The sequence below is a fragment of the Tupaia chinensis genome, unplaced genomic scaffold (genome assembly GCF_000334495.1).
Source record: "Tupaia chinensis unplaced genomic scaffold, TupChi_1.0 Scaffold000568_1, whole genome shotgun sequence".
NCBI lineage: Eukaryota > Metazoa > Chordata > Mammalia > Scandentia > Tupaiidae > Tupaia > Tupaia belangeri.
The window spans coordinates 1,140,253-1,157,822 of record NW_006160082.1 but is presented as its reverse complement, the minus strand read 5'-3'; the positions used below and the strand labels follow the sequence as shown (position 1 = coordinate 1,157,822).

General features: G+C 43.6%; 1 protein-coding gene across 1 annotated transcript in view; it reads right to left on the bottom strand.

Moving 5' to 3' along the window:
* The window catches only part of NRDE2 (NRDE-2, necessary for RNA interference, domain containing), a 58,168-nt gene extending 47,453 nt beyond the window's left edge, over positions 1-10,715 (bottom strand). The window contains exon 1 of the mRNA XM_014591398.2: positions 10,347-10,715. Within this exon, the coding sequence (XP_014446884.1) occupies positions 10,347-10,410 (64 nt within the window). The 5' untranslated portion in view covers positions 10,411-10,715. The remainder of the gene's footprint in view (positions 1-10,346) is intronic.
* Positions 10,716-17,570: the final 6,855 nt, after the last annotated feature.

The window sequence follows — 17,570 nt, the reverse complement described above, 5'->3', positions numbered from 1 at the left end:
CTATGGATCAAGCACAACTGTTATAATTCTTCTACTCCTCATTGTAAACTAAATAAATTATTAAGTACCTATTATGTGTCCAGGCACAAGGTGAACAAACTATTCACATGATGCTTATACATTTTTCTAAAAAAAAAAGTTTTTGCTTAGGGCGTGTGTTCTGGCCAGAGAGAGACAAAGAAAGAGACAGTAAGAGGAAAAGTGAGAAATCACCCTCCTCCCCGGGAGGGATGGCTATACTGTAATCACTTCTCCTCCATTCTCCTCCCAGGATCTTGGACACACATGCGCATGTGCCCGGCATGATTTTCAAGCCACCAGGTCCAGGACTTGAACCACGGTCAGCCATGTGAGAGTCCAGAGACACAACTGCTACGCCATCTGCTGGACCCCACATGATGCTTATACTTAAACATAGTCTGAACTGTTCAAATGCATTTGTACAGGGCCAGCCCCATAGCCTCATGGGTAAGGGAGCTGGATGGCTGACTGCGGTGCAAATCCTGTACCCCAGCAGCATGCCGAGCAAGCCCGGCATGTGTACACTCATCCCCCAAATCCCAACAGAACGGAGAAATGGAGGAGAACGGACAGCAGCATGATCACGTCCCAGTGGGGGTTCTCGCTCTCTGATGAACACACGTGCCCTCAGCAACTTTTTTAAAAAACTGAGTTGTTAAATTCAATTTTAGTTAAACAGAATCCTGGAGAAAGCTGAGATTAAAAGATACTTTACTAATCAGATTATAAAGTTTTTTTTTTCCATAGGTACATCCTCACATAATTTATAAGTGACTTATCATTTACAAATCAAATATGTATTTAGATAACTGTCCCAATATTCGGCAGGATGTAACATATTACAGAAAAAAACAGCAGGACACCAGTAGCCTAGGGTTTAAGCAGAGAATCTGACAAGCAGACCAACCTTTCATCCCTGTGGGTGAGTAAATGAATCCCAAGTTGGAACCTCCCTGGAAATGAGCACTCTGCCATACATTTTATTACACACACACACATCTAAGAGGGGAAGAAAGGTGAAAGCATCAGGCAGAAAAAACACTTTAGAACTAACCGTTGCCTAACAGAAATAGGCAGGTACCTGGTAGAACCACAGCATGCTTAAATTTTCAGGGTAATTTAACAGAAAATAACATAATGAATCATCCTGAAGCACCTTAAGCCAAAATACTTTTTGTGATAAATTTATTATATAACTCTTTCTCCATTGCTAGTGAAAATGTTTTAATTCAATTCTACTCTGGATAGAGGGAGGAAGGAATTGCCATGAATAGATTCAAAACTTAAAAAACAAGCTTTGAATTGTAATACCCTAGCTCTACACCCATTCTCCAATCTACTCTAACAAAATGGCACTGATTACTAGTTTGAGTGAACTCAGAGGTGAGTGCCACCCTCTAGAGATGATTACTTCAAATATATTTCAAGGGCTGACTATATAAATGAATTAACATATATATTAGGGGACAGATTTGTTCCTTTGGAAAAAAAAAATTAGTCAAGCTCTTCATTTTTATCGAAATTGTTACTTCTAACAAAGAACCTAAGAGCACAAAATTATTTGTACCAGCAACATAGCAGGGAGCTACATTTCAGATGGTGGTAATGGAGAACTCAAGCCAAGTCTAGGGAAGACAAGCTACAGTTTGAAGAGGCCCATGAATCCCGAAGGTAATGCTGAAAGGCCCAAATCCCAACATTCTACTGTCACAGTGCGGCTCCAAGTCCTGGAGGCACGGGATCTGTGCTCCAATCAGCTTTATTGTTTTAGTTGTGAAACTCTGGACAAAATACTTCATCTCTCTGAGACTCTTTTTTTAATTGGTAATTTTTTTACTAAGAGCCAGATACTGTTCTGGGTACTAAGAACACGTAATGAGTAAGTCAAACCGAACACTACCCTCCTCATGGAGCTGACACAGTGGCAGCCACTTACACGCAATGTGACAAAAGCCAAGCATTCCCTAACTAGAACTAGGTGTGGATCAGGAAAAGCTGCCTGGGAAAATATCTCAGCTGAGACCTAAACAATGAGGAACTAAGCAAACGGGCTCCGAGGAAGCATCTAGGCAGGGGAAGTGGCGTGTACTAAGGTCTGAAAGTGAGAAAGCACGACTCTGGAACACAGCGGTGAGTCTGGCTCGACCACTGGGATGGAGTGGAGAGTTGGGCCTTACGAAACGTGTGAGAGTTTGGAACTACCGTAAGAGCACTGAGCAGATGGTCAAGAGTTTTGAGCAAGAGTGAAAAGAATCAGATCTACTGTGTGAGATGTCAGCCACGAAGAGCAGCTTCAGCACTGTGAGGTGACATCCCCAGAGCTCTCACCCTGGCTCTGTGACGTGCTAGCCACGCGATCCTGAGCAAGTCGGCACCGACTCCCCGGGATGTTAGGAGGACTCGGTCACCCTGTGGAAAACACTGAGACCAGTGAATGGCGCCCAGCCTTTTTACATACACACATTTAAAAAATCCTGCTATAGTGTAGAGTGGTTCAGGGAGTGAAGGCAGGGCCAAAGATGGGCAGTCTATTCTAAGAGGCTGTCATGGTAATTCAGGGGATGACATGGCACAAATGAGGTGGTGGCAGTGAGAACAGAGAGACATCAGAGGATTTCAGAGTTGTTTGATGAAGAACTGAGGGAGGAAAGGGGGAAGCTGTGTCTAAGGTGTGGCCTAGGTGAATAGTGGGACCATTTTCTGACATGTGGATACAGGAAAATGAGTACGTTCTAGGGAAAAGATGATCAGTTTAGTTTCCTCCCCAAATAAAGATATCTGCTTCACACATTGTTATAAGAACTAATGAACTTGTCATAGGATGGGAGGGTTCAGCTGCGTTGTGTAAAATCCTTGGTTCTTTGGGTCCAGATCACCTGTCTCTAGGTGAAAAATAAAGCCACGACCACAGTAAAAGCAGGAAGAAAAGAGAATTTAATAGGAGAGGAAGATTAACATGCCACGTTCCATCCTACCTCTGTCCAAATAACTGACTCCCAAGCAATAACGTCTCAGGGTACACAGTCCTAATTCAGCCAAGGGCAGGAGGAGAAGGGGGAGAACTGGAGGGATCAGACACTACTGGGGGCTCTCAGCTGCTCCTGACACAATGGAAACAATGAACATAGCTGAATGTGGCTCCCCTGGACTCCTCACCGAAAGTGATGCCCACTTATACCCTGGCTAATCCTAATAGCACTCTCACTCATCTGGGTACTGCTCATCCTTCCTGTCCAGTTTAATGGGCTTTCCTGTTAAGTTTATGTATTTCCTTCATATGAGAGACAGAAAGAAAGGCACCCTTGACAGGGTCTTCATGCCACGACCCTCCCCCAACCCTGTGGCCAGCCAGTACCACAGGCAGGGATAGTGTGCTGAGGGACGCCCAGGACATGAGCAGGGAGCCTCCCTGGGCGACCTACAACACTGCACAGCTGCACCCCTACTGTCTACCCCACCACAGCTGGGCCAGTTTAATGTTTTTAAAATTGAAACTCTGTACCCACTACTAGTAACACTCTTACATTTTTTATGCCATTTTATAGTGTAGAGCAAAAAAGAACAAAGATTCTATTTATAACACTAAAAAGGCTGGAAACAAGCCAAATGTCCTTAACAGGGGATTAGATGAATATAATATATAACTATGCACTATAAAGGTCTATGTACTAGCAAAAAAAAAAAAAAAAAAGAGGAAGAACTCTATACTCTGCAGTAGAATGAGTTTCAGAATTTAGGGTAAAATGTAGACTAGCATGCATTTGAGAAGAAGAAAGGAGGGTCTAGCAGGTGGTATAGTGATTAAGATGCTGGATTCCCACATGGTGGATGGCAGTTTGAGTCCTGGACCTGGCGGCTTGACAGTCATGCCAGGTGTGTGTGTGTGTGCATGCCCAAAATCCCAAGAGAAGAATGGAAGAAAAGGGACTTCAGCGTGGTCATCCCGCCTAGAGGGTGATTTCTCACTTTCTCTCTCACTGTCTTTCTCTCTGGTGAATGTATGCACCCTCTGGCAAAAACCTTAAAAAAAGAAAAGAAAAAAAAAGAAAAGAAAAGAAAGGAAAGAAAGGGAAATGTAGATGCTTATATTAAAGGGTAAAAATAGAAAGTGGCCAATGACTAGTGAAAAATTTAACAGTAGGGGGAGGAAAGTAATTGAAGGAACAATAATTGGTTGGAGGAAACTTTTTTATTTCCTGAATATACTTAGCTGTGTTTTCTACTTTAGAACTATATAAATGTTTTATATCATTACAAAACAAGATTATATAAAAAAGAAAAAAAAAGCCAATCCCTAAAAATTGAAATCAAATGGAACAAATACTCCTATTTATTAAACTGGTGATAAAATTACACGGAATTATTTCAAGTGATTTTAAAACACAATAATTTGACAAAACATCCACTGTAGGATATGTCCTACAAACAAAATAGAACCATAGAGAAATCTGGAACAATTAATATTAGTCATAGCAATACTGTCATTTTGAACATCTAAAGAACAGAGGGTTGGCTCAGTGGCCTGGTGATTAAGGCAGCCAGATCCTAGGCGGAGGACCTCCCTGTTGAAGTTCTGCACCCAGTGGCTTGGGAAACATGCTGAGTGCCTGTGCATACGTGCTCAAGAGCTCATAAAGTGGGAGATGGAGGAGAAGGGATTATGGTGTGATCATTCCCCACATAGAGAGCTTTCACCTCTTCTCTGGTGAGCACACATGCCCTGTGGCAGAAAAAGGAAGGAAGGAAGAAAGGAAGGGAGGAAGGAATAAAAAAAGGAAGGAAAGAAAGGAAAAAAAGAAAAGTTCGGTCAGGCCCAGCCATGGTGGCACAGCAGTGCACAGCACCCTGCAATACTGAAAGCCACGTGGAAGACCAGGGTTTGGCTCCTGGGCCAACCTGGGCACACTGGGTCTGTGCACCTGCCCATATTCTGGCTGGCTGGGAAAGGCTAGAAGAGGGCTGCAGCATTAAGATCCTGTTGAGACTGATTGTCTGTCTCTACCCTTCTAATAAGAGAAAACAGAGAGAAAAAAAGATACTTAAAAACAAATCAATGATATTAAAAACCTCATTATCTACAACTTGGACTGGAAATACCAATATGGATTCATGATACATCTTTCTCTTCCAGATTCTGACCACTGAAAAGTCTCTAAGTAATGATAATCCAATAGTAATGACACTCTTAAAAAAAGAAAGAAAAGAGATCATCTTGTATTTATTTATTTTGGCAGAGAGCATATGTGCTCCCCAGATAGAGAAAAGGGCAAGAAAGCACCCTACACGGGCATGGACATGCCCAATCCCCTTTCCCTCTCTCCCTGCTTTTGAGATTTGGGCATGCACATGCACATACTCAGTATTTCTCAAGTAACCAGGTCTAGGACTCAAACCAGACAATCAGTCACATGGGAACCAGTCGCCCTAAACACCACGCCACCAGCTGGCCCCAGTGAAGACATTATTAACACCCAGTTTGTGGTTTTAATCTATCCATACCATCTTTCACTAAAGAAACCACGTTTCCTTGGAGAAATGGCCAAGTCCAGACCATAACAGAACATGTAAGTGATGACGGCTTGGGCATCTCTTACAACAGAATGCAAGCAAGCTGCTCAAGATGATGGGGTCATGCCAAAGTGAGTGTCTTAGTTGGCTACTGTGTTGCTTACGGATATACTTGATCTTTTATAAAGCAGAACTCTGGGGGCCAGCTGGTGGCATGGTGGTTAAGGCAGCTGGATTGCATAGCTGATTTCATGGTTTGAGTCCTGGACTCACTGTGGGACTAGCAAATGGTATAAAGGTTACATTCCTGGACTCCCACATAGTCGACAGCAGTTTGAGTCCTGGACCCACTGGCTTAAAACTCACACTGGGCACATGTGTGTGAGTGCCCGAGATCCTATGAGGAGAATGGAAAAGAAGGGACTGCAGTGTGGCCAGCCCCCTGGAGAGTAATTTCTTGCTTTCTGTCTCTCCGACTCTCTGTCTCTCTGGTGAGTGCATGTGCCCTATAGCAAAAATTGAAAAAAAAAAAAAAAAAAAAGAAAAAGAAAAGAAAAAGAAAAAACAACCACACTGGGCATAAGTGCATGCCAAAACCCTGAGAAAATGGAGAAGGGCTTATGGTGTAGCATCCCTCTTGGTGGTGGTCCCTCCTGGTGGGGGGGGGGGAGAGTAATTTCTCACTTTCCCATTCTCTCTTTCTCTCTCTCCAGTGAGTGCATGCGCCCTATAGCCAAAAAAAAAAAAAAAAAAAAGAATAGAGGTTTGGGCAGCCTATGGCATGGTGGTTAAAAAAGCTGGCTCCCACATGATCAACTGTGTAGATGAGTCATAGACCTGACAGCTTGAAAAACATACTGGGCACATACTATGGTGTGACCATCCCCATGAGGGGGCTCTCTCTCCCTCTCTCTGCCCCCTTCTTTCCAGTGAGTGCATGTGTCCCTTGGTAAAAGTAAGAAAGGGAAGAAAAAAAAAAAAAAAAAGAGTTCAGGTTTATTTTTATTTGACTTATGATCTGGTGGTTACAAAGTCCAAAGGTGTGTGGTGTGTGGCTGGCATCAGGCAGGCTAAATCACAATGTTGCCAACAGATCAGAAAACATGGCAGGTGTGTGCAGAGGCCTAGGGATAGCCATCTTCCTTTTGTAACAACCCACTCACAAGAACTAACCCCTTGCATGAGAACTGGAACTCACTGGGTCTCATGAAACATCACAAATCTATCCATGAGACTGATACCTCCACAACTGAATCACTGCCCACTAGGCCTCGCCCCCTTTTGAAAATTATTTTATTTAACTTTATTTACTTATTTATTTTCATGTGGCCAGAGTAGGGGGGGATATAGAGAGAAAGAGGGGAAAAAGTGAGAAAGCAAGCCGGCAGGTTCAGGATTCAAACCACAGTCGGTCATGTGGGAGTCAGCATCCTTAACCTGCAGGCCCCAGGGCTTACCTCTTACCACTTCCCAATATCATTACATTAGGGACCAAATTCTAAAACATGAACCTTTGGGGGACAAACTACTATCCAAATCATAGTGAGAGAACATGTGCCAACTTGATTAAGCTCCCATTGGCCAATATGGGACAATTTAAACATTAGAAAAATATTATCTGCAATGGACTGAAATACGAATGTGTTAAAAATTCATGAGCTAGGGGTCAGCAGGTGGTGTACTGGTTAAGGTGCTTGATTCCCACGTGGCCAACTGTGGTTCAAGTCCTGGACCTGGCAGCTTGAAACTCATGCAGAGTGTGTGTGCACGCATGCCCCACATTCTGGGAGGACAATGGAGAGCAAGGACTGTGGTGTGGCCATCCCCCGGGGAAGGACTTTCTGCTTTCTGTCTCTCTGGCAAGCAAAAATCTCTATAAAAAAAAAAATCATGAGTTTATAATGAAAACAAAACAGAGCTTGCTAGTCACCTCTAGAAGTTACTAGGAATCCAATTCATTATTCTGAAAATGATAAAGTGAATATAATGAAGTATTTGTTTTCTCTTTCCTACCGGACAGTATTTCAGGTTATTCCAATGATTCTTTATGGAATAACAGATGCCAATAAAAACAGGAGAGATAATAAAATTGGAAAATAACCATTATGTAACTTCAGAGAAATAAAAGACATAGCAATAATCATAAATAGCTGCAAAAATCATTAAGTGAAAAGTTTAATGGGTAACTTCATAATGAGTGAATCAGGCTGCAAACACATTGATTTTTACTCATTTATTTATTTTAAACAGGGCCTCCCTGTGTCACAATCCTGCCTTAGCCTTCAAAGTAGCTAGGACCACACTGGGTCTTTCTGACAGTTTCACAGGTCAGTCTCCAGTTCATGATCCTCCTCCCCAGCCTCCCTAGTTACTGGGATTACAAATACACGACAATGCTAGCCTTTAGGCTGAACTGGGAATCAAATCCAGGCCTCCCATGTGGTTCTAGCCTGCAGAGCTCAGTGTCTAAGCAACACATGCAAACTGGCTGGGCCCCACCAATCAATCTTAACATCATCAAAGGAGAGAAAACTAGACAGTACTTCCTCCTGAGAGGATTCAGTAACAAATGCACAGCACCCCAATAAGGTGTATATTTTGAACAGCAAATATAATACCTGAATCTAATCAATCCTCTTTACAGGAAGTATTGAGATCGAGAAGCATATTGAATGACATTATGATTTGGTGGGAAAGGTGTACAGGACAGATGATCAAGGTTTCTCACTAAGTTGATCACATGGAAAAATAAGAGGTGAGGGAGACACTGTTCTATACTGAACAAACCTAAGAGACTTCTCCACAAAATGCAGTGCTGGCTCTCTTTTGGATCCTGACTCAAACGCATGAACTGCGAAAGCTCATTTTTAAGACAACTTGGGAAATTTTGAAACAACCTGGGAAATTTGAATTTTATGAAATAACTATGGTTAATTCCATTGTGAACAATAACGTTTCATTTTTCAAAAATACTTTATAAAAAGCACTTTTACACATATAATCTGGAGGATAGATACCCAAGGATGTTTACTGGTCAAGAGTGACACTCTCCTGGAAACCTTCCATTTATCCCCCCAAAATAAAATGACAAATCCCTGACCTGTTATTAAAAGTGACCATCTTTGGGACCAGCAGTTAGCGTAATGGCTATGTCGCTGGACTCCCATGCAGTCAACCGCGGTTCGCATCCTGGACCCGGTGGCTTAAATTCACGCTAGGCGCGTGTGCGTGCGTACCCAAGATCCCAAAAGGAGAACGGAGAAGAAGGGATTACAGTGTGGCCATCCCCCTGGGGGGTGATTTCTTGTTTTCTGTCTCTCTGTCTCTCTCTGTCTGGCGAGCGCATGCACCCTATGCCAAAAACCTCTCCTCCGCCAAAAAAAAATTAAAAGTGACCATCCTCATCCATTTCTTCTTTTTTTAAAGAGGTTTTTGCTTTAGGGCATGTGCACTTGTCGGGGGCAGGGGGAGACAAAGACAGAGATGGTAAGAGAGAAAGTGAGAAATCACCCCCCAGGAGGGATGGCCACTCAGCAGTTCCTCTCCTCCATTCTCCTCCTGGGATCTTGGGCATGCAAGCACACATATCCAGCATGATTTACAAACTACCAGGTCCAAACTCCAACCACAGTCCAGCAACATAACTGCTATGCCATCTGCTGGTCCTGACACTGCATTCTCAAACAAACTAGACCATTTAAGGTTCTCTACACAGGTCTCACACTTTTCTTCGGCAGGCCTTTGAAGGGCTTGGAATGAATGCCTTTCTGCTATCTCAATTTGTCCAAATCCTAAATGCCACCCTCTTAAAGACCCATTCCAAAAGTTAACTTCCATGATAAGGCCTTCTTTGGCCCTTCATTAGAAGTAATTCATCCTATAGTTCATTTGTGACATCTACAATACTCTATACTGTTATTTTAAAGGTAGATTCATACATTCATGCAACACATAATTATTAAGTCCCTACTATTGGTCTGTACATCCAGCACACATTTATTGAACACTCACCATATTTTAGACCTGTACTAGGGGCTAAGAATGCTATAATGAACAGACAAACACTGTCTCTGACTACAGGGAGGTTACAGTGTAGTGAAGGAAGACCACAACTAATGATGTAAGAAATTGCTCACAATTACGAGAAACGGTACAAAAAGAAAGAGGAGAGGATGAATTAGGCGTTAGTCACTCCTGGGCCCTGTCACACAATGTGCACAATCTAGCATTAACTACTTTTTAAATGAATTCACCATGTGCCTCAATTTTTAGCAATGAAGTACTCCTGGAATGTTTGGGGTACAAATACCCCGGCATACAGATGGCTGTCAAGAAATAAGCATGAATTCTTTTCACTACGTGTTGCACCTGTCTAGAAGGAAATTAACTAGGCGCTGGATTCCAGTCTCCTAGATCTAGGCCTGCCAAAAGAGGTGAACGTAACAAGCACTCTAGAAATCAATACGAAAAGAAAGAGATTAAAACAGCCAGCGTTCATATCAGGAGTCCCCTGAGATGACACCAATATCCCCATTTCGAGGGTGAAATAACTGAGGCTCGGAGAGAGAATGGGATCCAATAATATGACACCATCCAACTCCCAGGCCCAGGGAGTCATTCTTCCCGCCTTCATAACTCTGCGAGCCCCGCCGCCCCTGGAAGCCGGGCCCAGGTCTGCACCCCTTCCCAGAAGGCTCTGCGACGCCGCGGAGAACTCTGGGATGCAAACGTCCACGGTGAGGGCGAAGATCCGAGTCCGAAAAGCTGCCGCTTAACCTCTCCGGAATGCCTCCTTCGATCCTTTTGTGTGTGCTTACCTTTCCTGGAATTCCCGCCATCCGGGACCTCACTAACGCCCGCAAAGGCGGGGAACAGCGCCATGACTACAGGCCCCACCGCCGTTTCCGTCTACAGAAATGGCGCCGCCGAAGGAGCGCCGGCCTGAGGCCGCCGCCGTCGCAGTGCACTCTGGGAAGTGTGGTTTTCCTGGAGCTGGCGGGCGGGACCGCTTGGGTGGTGGAGACCGGAAGTGCGGAACCGGCAGAGGCGGAATTGTTCTGAGCTGAAAGCGACCAGGAAGTTGGGATTCCGATTCCACCTCTGAGCTCACAGCCTCCGGTAGTGATTGGGTCAAAAGCAACACTCTACGTTTTAGTTTACCGTGAAATGTTAAAAAGATTAAATGAGGACCGACAGGTGGCGTGGTGATTAAGGCGTTGGATCCCACGTAGCGACTCCCTGGTTTGAGTCCCAGACCTGTTAGCTTGAGAAACACCAGGCACATGTGCATGCTGCCCAAAAGTCCGAAGGGAATGGAGAAGGGATTGCTGTATGGTCATCTCTGGAAAGTGATTTTTTTTTTTTTAACTTTCTTTCTCTTAAACACACACTCCCTATAGCAAAAATCTTCAAAAGTAATTAAAAAGGGGGCCAGCAGATGGTGTAATGGTTATGTCACTGGACTCCCGTGTAGTCGACCATGGTTCGAGTCTCCGACCCAGTGATTTAAACTCACGCTGGGTACTTGTGCACGCATGCCCAAGATTGTGAGAGGAGAATGGAGAAGAGATTGCCGGTGTGGAGGCGTGATTTCTTGCTTTATGTCTCTCCTGGCAAGCGTCACGTGCCTTACAGCAAAACAAAACAACTCTCAAAAAATTTTAAAAACAAGAGGACCATTAAATGAGCATAACAGCCAGCCCTCAATGGCATACCTGTTTATCCACTGCTGGAACTTAGGACGGAATCTCCAGCAGGAAAAGCCTCTTGGTTAGAATTCAGTACATAAGGGCCAGCAGGTAGTATGGTGGTGAAGGGCGCTGGACTCCCACATGGCAGACCAAGGTGCGAGGCCAGGCAGCTTGCTTGCTCACTTTCTCTCTCCTCCTCTCTCACTTTTGCTCTCACTCTGTCCCTCTCTGGTCAAATTAAAAATATAAATGAGTTAGATAATACTTTTTAAAAATTTTAGTACATAAATCATTCACAATCACACAAGACTACATATTTCTTTTATAAGTGTGTACTTTATTGTGCATCCATAATTATATTCTAAATAAGTAAAGGTGATTACTCCAGCTTTATATTACTGTTGTGGTGTGTCTTGTCACTTTCTGGCACTTATCTAATGTATGTTTTGTGTATGGGTAGGATTACATTATTCTTTTTTATTTATTAATTTAATTTTTTTTGAGAGGTTTTTGCTATAGGGCATGTGCATTCACAAGAAAGACAGAGAGAGACAGAGAGATAGAAAGCAAGAAATCACCCCAAGGTGGGGTGGCCATGCCACAATCCCTTCTCCTCCATTCTCCTCTCAGGATCTTGGGCATGCAAACACACACCCAGCGTGAGTTTAAGCCAGCAGGTCCGGGACTGGAACCTCAGTCAACTACATGGGAGTTCAGCGACATAGCCATAATGCTAACTGCTGGTCCCAGGATTACATTATTCTAATGTGGTGTCATGTAGTATCTATTGAAAACTACATACCCTATGGCACCACAAGACATCTGCCTTTAAGCTCCTCTCTTATCAACCAATTTGCTTAATGCCCTAATTGTAGGAAGGGAACTCAGTGGTTAAGTGAAGAGTGTCTGTATATGTGTATACACACACACACACACACACTCACACACAACACAGCAATAGCATTGTGTCCGGCTTATAGAAAGCACTTAATAAATTAGCAAATTATAGGGGCCAGCAGATGGTGTAGTGATTGAATCCTGGATTCCCACATGGCTGATGGAGATTGGAGCTCCGAACCTAGCTGCTTGCTTTCTCACTTTCTCTGCCCCCCTCTCTGGTGAGCACACATGCCCTATAGCAAATTTAAAATAATACTGATAAATAAAATTATATAATTCTGTTTACAAAATGGAAATTAAAAAATTAGCTATTATGTGAGTTGTGATTGCAAGTTCCACCCAAAGTCAGATGAGACAGTCTAACTTAAATCAGGTTGCCATTTTAAATGATGTATTCTAGAAATTCAAAGGAATTCAAGGACCCATAAAGTACAAAAGACTTTGACAATACATTTGAGGATACATTTACCTACCTATGGAGTGTTCTTGACCCTCTCTCCCAAATTAAAGCTAATAAAGCCTACTACTAGAAATACAGGAGAATAAAGTTAACACAAAAGACTTCAGACCACCTAGGACCAATTAGCTAAATCCAGAAGGTGGCAAAGTATTTTTTTAAGCTTTCTATTTTTAAAAAAGAATTATTTATTTAATGTTTTATTTATTCATTCATTTATTTTAATTTGACCAGACAGACGCATACACAGAGAGAGAGAGAGAGAGAGGTAAAGAGGGAAAGCAAGCTATCCCGTCTGGGACTCGAACCATAGGTGGCCATGTGGGAGTGTCCAGCACCTTAACCACCGCACCACCAGCTGGTCTCTGGTGGCAGATTATTTAAAAAAAATGTTTTAAGTAACTGGTTTTCTTCAACAGATCAGTGACTTTAAGAGAGCCAGAGATTGCAAATAGATTAAAAGATCTTAAGGTTAGCAGATGGCATACTGGTGACGTCACTAGACTCCCACATGGCTAACTGCAGTTCGAGTCCTAGACCCAGTGCCTTGAAACTCACTCCAGGCATGTGGCATGCGGGCTCAAGATTCCAAGAAGAGAATGGAGAAGCAGAGATTGCATTGTGGCCATCCCTCCCCCTGGGGAGGGTGATTTCTCACTTTCCCTCTAGCTGTCTCTGTCTCTCTGGTGAACACACACGCCCTAAGGCAAAGACTTCTAAAACAATAGACAAAAGATTTTAGAGACAGTCAAATGTAATATATGATGTTGTTATGATTGTGATTGGATAAATTGTTAAAAAAAAAACTTTCTAAGATAGAGGGAGAAATAAGGTAGAGTATTACATGACATCTAGTAATTCTTGTTAATTCTGTTAGATGTATTCATGACACTGAGGTTACTTTGTTAAAGTTCATGAGGCTGGACAGTGGCATAGCAGTTAAGCATGATGCTCTGCTAGGTAACCCATGAGAGAAGGCTGCCAGCTTATATCCAGAGACCTCCCTGGGCACACATGTGCCTATGATCTGGGGCTGGCTGAAGCTCAAGAGAGATTACTGCATAAAGCCCAGGTCAGAGGTGTTGTATCTCTCTCTTTCTCATGGAATAAATACACTTCTTCAAAAGTTCTAAAAAGTTAATTTCTTATATATTATATACCTGCTGAATTACTTGCAATGAAAATAGATAAGTGAAGATCTATTCTTGGTACCCCAGGGAGTTCAAAGATCTTTAGAGTTAGATAGAATACATTAGAAACCAGAGATGCAAATCTAATCATCTAATCAAAGGATATATGGAAGGTTGTGAAGCCTGCAGATCTGTGTGAGAATTAGGTCTGTGAGCACAGAATCAGCAACCTCCAAAAGGGGGCTTAGTATGACTGTGGGGACAGTAATCCCCGGCATGCTGGCAACTTTGCCTCTCAGGGCCTCCCAGAAACTCTGACTCTAAGTCACTTCAATTTCTTGGACCAGTATCTGCCTTCCTTAGTAGATTGCGCCAGATAACTGGAATAGTAAGTCTTCCCCAACACTTGATATCTTTCCAACCCAAGAAGATAACGATTAGTAAAGAAGGTTTAAGAAATCAAAATCATAGTAATGTTTCTATAATAAGAATCAATCTGAGATGTTAGGTTATATTTCTTTTCCTTCGATTTATGATAGGGTGCGTTTCCTCGCCTGTGAAAGATGAGGTGGAGGGAGAAAGTAAAGCCTCTCAGTCTGAACCACTGTGGCCGGGCCACTGCCTGAACCACTGTGGCTGGGCCACTGCCTGATTTGCTTTTTGTTTGTTTGTTTGTTTTTTCTGATTTTCTTTCCTTTTTTTCTCTCCTTTTCTCTTTTCTTGTCTTTTCAGGTTTTTGCCACAGGCAAATTCACTTTCTGGAGAGAGACAGAGAAAGGTAAGGAGAGGGAAAGTGGGAAATTGCACAGACACACACACACACACACACCAGGGGATGTCCACACCATAACCCCTTCTCCTCCATTCTCCTCTCAAGATTTTGGGCATCCACACACATGCATCCAGCGTGACTTTCACGTCACAGGCTCCAAGACTCAAACTGCTGGTTGGCCATATGGAAGTTCAGCACCTTAACCACCACACCACCTGCCGGCTCCACTATCTGATTTTTTAAAAGTATAAGGAGGTGGGCCGGCAGGTGGCGTGTGATTAAGGGTGCTGGACTCCCATGTGGCTGACTGTGGTTCTAGTCCTGGACCTGGCGTCTTTTTTTCTCACTTTATCTCTCTCTCTCTCTCTTTCTCCCTCCCCCCCCCCCCCCAACCTGGTCAAATTAAAATAATGTTTAAAAAATTATTTAAAAAGTATAAGGAGGATTTTGCATTTGTTGTTTTAATAAATTGAATACTTAATTCTTAAATCAAGGGTCAGCCAAATTTTTATGAAGAGTCACATAGAAAATACTATAGACTTAGCAGGACATATGGTCTCTGTTGCAACTACACTGAAATTTGAATTTCATACAATTTTCACATGTCAAAAATATTATGTTTGAGGCCAGTAGATGACACATTGGTTACATTACTGGACTCTCACAAGGCCAACCACAGTTCAAGTCCCAAATATGGTGGCTTGAAAATCATTCATGCACGGGTACGTGTGTATGCATGCCCAAGATCTCAGAGGAGAATGAAGAAGAAGGGATTGCGATGTGGCAATCCCCTTGCGGGGTGATTTCTCACTTTCCCTCTCACCGTCTCTGTCTCTCTCTCTCTCTCTGGCGAGCTCACGCACCATAAGGCAAAAACCTTGGGAACCAGCAGTTAGCGTAATGGCTATGTCGCTGGATTCCCACGTAGTCGACCGCGGTTCGCGTCCTGGACCCGGTGGCTTAAAACTCACGCCAGGCACGTGTGTGTGTGCGTGCCCAAGATCCCAAGAGGAGAATGGAGGAGAAGGGATTGCGGCGTGACCATCCCCCCTGGGGGGTGATTTCTCGCTTTCTGTCTCTCTGTCTCTGTCTGTCTGGCGAGCACACGCGCCCTATAGCGAAAACATCTCAAAAAAAAAAAGTTAAAAAAACCTCTAAAAAAATTATTCTCCTTTCTAGTTTTCCCAACATGTTTAAATGTAAAAACCATTCTTAACTCATGGAACATCCAAATTGGCAGTAGTCTAATTTCGCCCATGGTCATGTTTTATTGTTGACTAAACTAAAAGGAAACTTTTAAGTAGTCTTTTCTGAATTGAAAAAAATCACCCCAGAAGACACAAAAACAACTAACTTTATTATCATTATTTCGTTTTACAGACTTGAGGTAATTCTAGTGTCTGGCAGGAATTTTTCAGAATAAACCAAAACTGGTTTCAAATGATAGGCTGTTGGGACCAGCAGTTGGCGTAATGGCTATGTCGCTGGACTCCCATGTAGCCAACCACGGTTTGAGTCCCAGACCCAGTGGCTTAAACTCACGCAGGGCGCGTGTGCGTGCGTGCCCAAGATCCCAAGGGGAGAATGGAGGAGAAGGGATTGTGGCATGGCCATCCCCACTGGAGGATGATTTCTCGCTTTCTGTCTCTCTCTGTCTTTCTGGAAAGCGCGTGTGCCCTATAGCAAAAACCTCTCAAAAAACAAAAAAAGAAAGAAGTGACGGGCTGGCTTTGCAGGTAGCCTGACTAAAGGAGGAGAACCACTGCGCCACCGCTCCTCAGTGTTTCCATGTGTGGCAGAGAGGACTCACTCGGACTGTCACTTGGCTGTTGTAGCATCCGTCTTGTTCTCTGGTGTTATTGTCATTGGCCTGTGCTGGTTTCATAGACATCGATCACCTCTGGACATTAACAAGAGCTGATCTTTTCTCTGAAGCTAGGAGGAAGGAAGAGACAATACGTGAAGGAGAAGAAAAACTGTGCGGGACCAAAGTGTGAAAGAGGCTTTTTTTTTTTTTTTTTCCTTTTTGCTATAGGGCGCGTGCACTCGCCAGTAAGACAGAGAGAGACAGCGAGAAATCACCCCCCAGGGGGGATGGCCACACCACAATCCCTTCTCCTCCATTCTCTCAGGATCTTGGGCACGCATGCACACAAACTTGGTGTGAGTTTAAGCCACTGGGTCCAGGACTTGAACTGCGGTCGACTACATGGAAATCCAACGACATAGCCATTACGCCAACAGCTGGTCCCAAGGGGCTTTGTTTTTGTCACAAAGTTGGATGAGAGGTGTGCAGTCTTTTTCGTTTTTGGTTTCAGTTTTATAATTATATTTTATGCCAGATGGTGTGTGCACATGCACAAGAGAAAGACGGGCGGCAGAGGGCGAGGGAGGGAGAGAAATACCTGCCACCAGGCCTTGGCCATGCCACAATTCTTTTCCCACAATTCTTCATCCTGGCAGGATCCCGGCCCCCTGGCATTTCAGGGCTGACTCCAGTCTTCATCTTGGTAAAGTAGGCAGCCAGTCTGGCCATAAAGAAGGAAAAAGAGGAGCCAGCAGATGGCACAGTGGTTATGTCTCTGGACTCCCACGTGTGTGACCGGGGTTTGAGTCCCAGATCCAGTGACTTGAAACTCACACCAGGCTCATGTGCCTGGGTGACCAAGATCCCAGGAGAACAATGGAGGAGGAGGGATTGTGGCACGGCCATCCCCCCTCTTACTGTCTCTGTGTATCTCTCTCTCTAGTGGACACACAGGCCCTAAGGTAAAAACCTCTTAAAATAAAAAAAATAAATAAAATAACAAAGAGGTGGGCATCAATAAGGGCTAAAGACTATAGAAAACAGCTTTTAGGTAATGTCATAAAAAGCCTGAAGAGGACCCAAAGGCTAGCTAAGAGACAGACACAAAACAGGTAGATGCTTAATACTGTTTGTACACAAAATATTCCCAACGTAATTCCCACTCACTTTCAGAGAAGGATATTATAGGGAACCAGCAGTTAGCGTAATGGCTATGTTGCTGGACTCCCACGTAGTCAACCGTGGTTCGCGTCCCGGACCCGGTGGCTTAAAACTCACGCGTGCG